The following is a 4,420-nucleotide window of genomic DNA, read 5'->3' as shown; positions in this document are numbered from 1 at the left end:
CTTTAATTCAGCTTACCAGTATTGACAACGACTATTTTGCAAGGCCAAGGCCGCTTTCGGATGATTTAGAATAATTGGAATGTAGGTCCTTTAATGGACATTTTAAAAATTCGAAACCGACTTATCACTAAAAACTAATTGAAATTCTCTCAGTCGAACATGGCTAACCAATTGGACCACAAAGCTGACAAAACATAGCAACATCATTATATCTTTCCAGTGTCTGAAAACCATGCATCTTTCTTTATTTGATATCCTCACCTTTCATTTTGGTGATGCTTTCTTCAACCTCATGGCGATTGGTAACTTCTAACTGCTAAGAAGTGGTCTGGTAAAGTTAAGAGCCCCTCTTCTGCACCACTGTCTAAGGGTCAGATTACTAGGTTCAAGCCATCGGTGTAGGACTGTTTTCAACATGCTAAAGCAGGGCTCTAGGTGGTAGGAAAGTCGAAACAAGTTGAGATTCTAAAGGAATGGAATTGGAAACTTTATTTATCCAATAGATAATTAAGAATCTAAGGAAGCTTCTGCTTTCTTGGGGTCCTTTTAGGCGGTCCAAGATAAAAACCAAGCATCATGGCAGATACGGACACAATACCACAACTTATCCCACTTTAGGTATAATCCAACAGGAGCTTTAGATTCTTGAAGGCAAGAGGACATGGCAGCTTCGCCTTTAAGACTCCCCTTGCTTCATTTAAGGGACCAATACACACTTCTAGATCCAGTTATAATGCCACAACTCTCACGAATTGGCTGAAGCACATAAGCATGTAGTAACTATAGCATCGTGACTAGAAAGTGCATGATACAGTATCCTAGTCTAAGATAAATGAAGCAACTGCATGCTGCCGTAATGTACCTCAAAATCTAGTATAAATTGCCAGTAACAAAGATTAAAAAAAGAAAGATCCTATCTCATAACATATCATACGAGTTAACATCTTCTCACAAAAAAAACAGAACTTGAGATGGATCATGCTATACTACTGTGCATTGGTTCAACACAATAATTACCAATTGTATTTTATTATATAAAAAAAAAAAAACAGCAGCTAATTATAGCTATTGAAAATCACTTCTCCAGGAATTAGAACTTTAGAACAACAAATTAGAGAAAAATCACTCAACCGAAATCACTTCAAGCAATTGCTTACTTGCGTCACTCACTTCCACCTTTTCCATCTTCAAACGGCGACGCATCACGGGACTTGTCCTTCCAGCAGCTGCATAAGTTCTTATCAATAATTCAAACACTTCCTCCCCAACACGGTCTACAGCTTTCTTTAAAATCTCTACAAAACCTTCGGCCCCATCAACATATTTCACTTGCTCAAAATGACGCATCACTGTCCCAATAGTTTCAGATGATGGGACCCACTTTCTGCCATCTCCTCTGCCAGTGGAAATTGCATTGGCCACGCAATCAACAGCCAGCTTGGTGTCTCCATTTTTCAAATAATAATCCAAAAAGATCTCCCAAGTTTTGGCATTAGGCTTCGCCCCTCTTCTACGGGCCCTCTCCTTCAGCTCTAGAGCTTTTTCTAGCAAACCCTCCTTGGAATAAGCTCCAATTAAGACATTTGCAATCCGGATATCATAAGTAGAGCAACCCGATTCCCATTCTCTAAAGCATTTCTCAGCTCCGGGTAAATCTTTCAAGTTTACTAATACCTGAATCATATTCAGATAGCTTATATTGGCTGTTTTGTGAAAAGAGAGCCTCAACGAACGCCATATTCGATAAACTTCATGCAAATTTCCCATTCGGCCATACAATGTAATTAGAAACTGGAAAGCAGAAAGATTTCTGTGGGCATTTCTCTTTTCCAATTCCTTAAGTGCCTTCTCTGCCTTCTCAAACAAGCCAGCATCAACATAAATTGATGCTATATTGCTATATGTTGTCCAATCATCAGCATCCTCAGCATCTCTCTTCAGTTCCTCAATAACTCTTTCAACCCCAGAAATATCATTCATAGCAGCCAGAGCCCTCATCCAAACGTTGTACGTATATGAATCTGGTATGACACCACATGATTTCATTTCCTGTATAATTTCTTGTACCCTTTCAGGCTGGCCAATCTTTGTGTAAAGAGTCATGAGACTATTATAAGACATAGAGCTTAAAGGAAGGTTAAGTTCCTTCATCTTTTCCATCAGAGCTTCTGCTTTTTCAGTCATCAATTCCTTACAGTAACAGTTGAGAAGGGCACCATAAGTTATATGGTTTTTCAATGCTTCAGGAAGATCGACGAAGTAATTTTCAGCAGCAGGAATCCCTTGAGCTTTGGCAACCAAATCAAGATGGATTGCCTGATCACTAACAGTCTTATTCATGCCCCGCTTAGTCGCCATCATTTCAGACAGCTGTAAATACAAATGTAATGACATACATAATCCATTTTGAATTAGGAAGTATTGAAATCAAACATAGAAACCTACATTCATAAGAACATTCTGAACCAAGTATTAGCAACAATTATATGCAATCTCCACAACAAAAGGAGGATTATATGATAATATGAGTACATTGTCTATCCTAAAACGCTTCTGAATCTCTTTCACTTGATTGTACAATATAACCCAGTCGTAGTTTGTAAATAACTATACCACGTAATCAAAAGCCAAAGGAATTAAAAATAAAAAAGGGCCAAGATTCGCACTACTTCATTAGACAAAATCAACAAAGTTTCATATCTATTAGAACACCATAAGAGAAATTTCGCAATAAAAACCCCAGGCTTTGATCCAAAAAAGGAATACGAACCTTGAGAGCAGGGAAATAGAGCTTACGGTGGCGAAGCTTCTTGAGAGTCTCGTCTACTTCCCATTTGTAGACACGCTTGGAGCTCTTGAGGAAGTGATTAAGCTGCTGCCGCACGCTAATTTCCGAGCCGCCTTCCTTAAAAAGCCGGTGGAAAAGTGCTTCTTCTAAGTACTTGTTTGACCTTCTCGTCACATTCTTGGTCCGTCCCAATTGCTGCATCAACGCCATTGATTTGGTTGAGTGAGACGGGGTTAGGGTTTTAGGGTTTCTTTTTATTATTTATTTTGGATTCATTTGGTGAAAGAAATTTTGGGAAATGAAAGAAAAACCCTTGCTGAACAACACCCCCCCGCCCTGATTAACTGAGGGAGCCAGCCGAGCCGGCTTTGGTTTCTGGATTTGGGCTTAAAACTTCGGCTTTTCGATTTGTTATATGAACCATTTGAAATTGAAAATGTGGCCTTCATCCTTTGAGGCTTCCATTTCGTGGTAAGGTTAAAAATAAAATTATATACGTAAATTTCTAATTATGGTTTAAATGTATTTTTTAAATTTTAATTTTGATTTAATTATACACATTTAAATAAATAAATACATTAATTTATTTTAATATTGAATAAATATAATTATTTATGTATGTAATATATAAACATAAAATGATGTTATATCAATAATTGTGTTAATAATTTACAAGAATTGGATCAAATCAAAATTTCATGTATAAAATTACACAAAATCAAAGTTCATATATACAATTGCACATTAAACCATAATTCATATATAGTTTTGACATTTATTCTAAAAAATGTATTCAGATACCGATAATCAAATATTGATTAGGAAATGCGTTCGAATGTTTTAGTTTGCAAAATAAGCAATGGAATCAAAAGTTTAGAGTTTTTTTTTTAAACTACATCTCAAAATTATTAAATTATTAGTAAATTTATTTTTTAGTTACTTCAAGAAGTTATAAAATTGTCATTAAATTATTTAAAAATTTTCATACAAGTCATTAAACTGTTCAAATTGTTGCTACATGACCTTCTCCATTTGCACCGTCTACACTGATCGAAAGTTCTTCTTCCACTTCTCTTCTACAGTTTATTTTCTTTTTCATAAAACAACTCTAAATGTCTCAAATATAATGACGTGATTTCTGTTGGTGTCGAAAAAAAATCAATTTCGAAGTTGAATTTCCTAAATCAAGCTAACTTGAAAATTTTATTCGAAAAATTTACGTGTCGCATAAGAAACTACAAAATCGAATTATCAAGTAATTAAATTACATAAGTTATTAATCATAATAGATAGGCTAATTTACTTTGTCTAAGAAGCCAGTATTTCACGCATACAACAAGAATATTGAGATCACTATCATAAGATTCATGATTTGGTTAGTTTTGTTCGTTACAAGACCAAGTCGTAGATATTTTTACCAGACCGGCTAAAGTAGATGTGCTCTTGAAGCTTAAGAAACTGATGGACGTGATGAAGTTAGAGAACTTGGTTTAAAGGGAGCTATGATGAAATTGGACTGAATTATTTATAAAATATAAATTTATTTATTTTTTAATAATAATAAATTTAGTTTTTAATGGTTATATATATATATATATTTAATTTAATTTTATTTTTAGTTAAATTTGATCA

At 34.8% G+C, this 4,420-nt stretch overlaps 1 protein-coding gene across 1 annotated transcript; it reads right to left on the bottom strand.

Moving 5' to 3' along the window:
- Window positions 1-896: 896 nt before the first annotated feature.
- LOC105794632 (pentatricopeptide repeat-containing protein At1g60770) lies at window positions 897-3,164 on the bottom strand. Its single transcript, XM_012623900.2, has 2 exons — window positions 2,771-3,164; window positions 897-2,370 (listed from the first exon to the last, which is right to left on the bottom strand). Exons 1-2 carry the CDS (start codon window positions 2,996-2,998, stop codon window positions 1,123-1,125), a joined length of 1,476 nt encoding a protein of 491 aa, XP_012479354.1. The 5' UTR covers window positions 2,999-3,164; the 3' UTR covers window positions 897-1,122.
- Window positions 3,165-4,420: the final 1,256 nt, after the last annotated feature.

This window comes from Gossypium raimondii, chromosome 3, assembly GCF_025698545.1.
Source record: "Gossypium raimondii isolate GPD5lz chromosome 3, ASM2569854v1, whole genome shotgun sequence".
In the NCBI taxonomy this organism is placed as follows: Eukaryota; Viridiplantae; Streptophyta; class Magnoliopsida; order Malvales; family Malvaceae; genus Gossypium; species Gossypium raimondii.
This window is presented reverse-complemented; position numbering and strand designations above follow the sequence as displayed.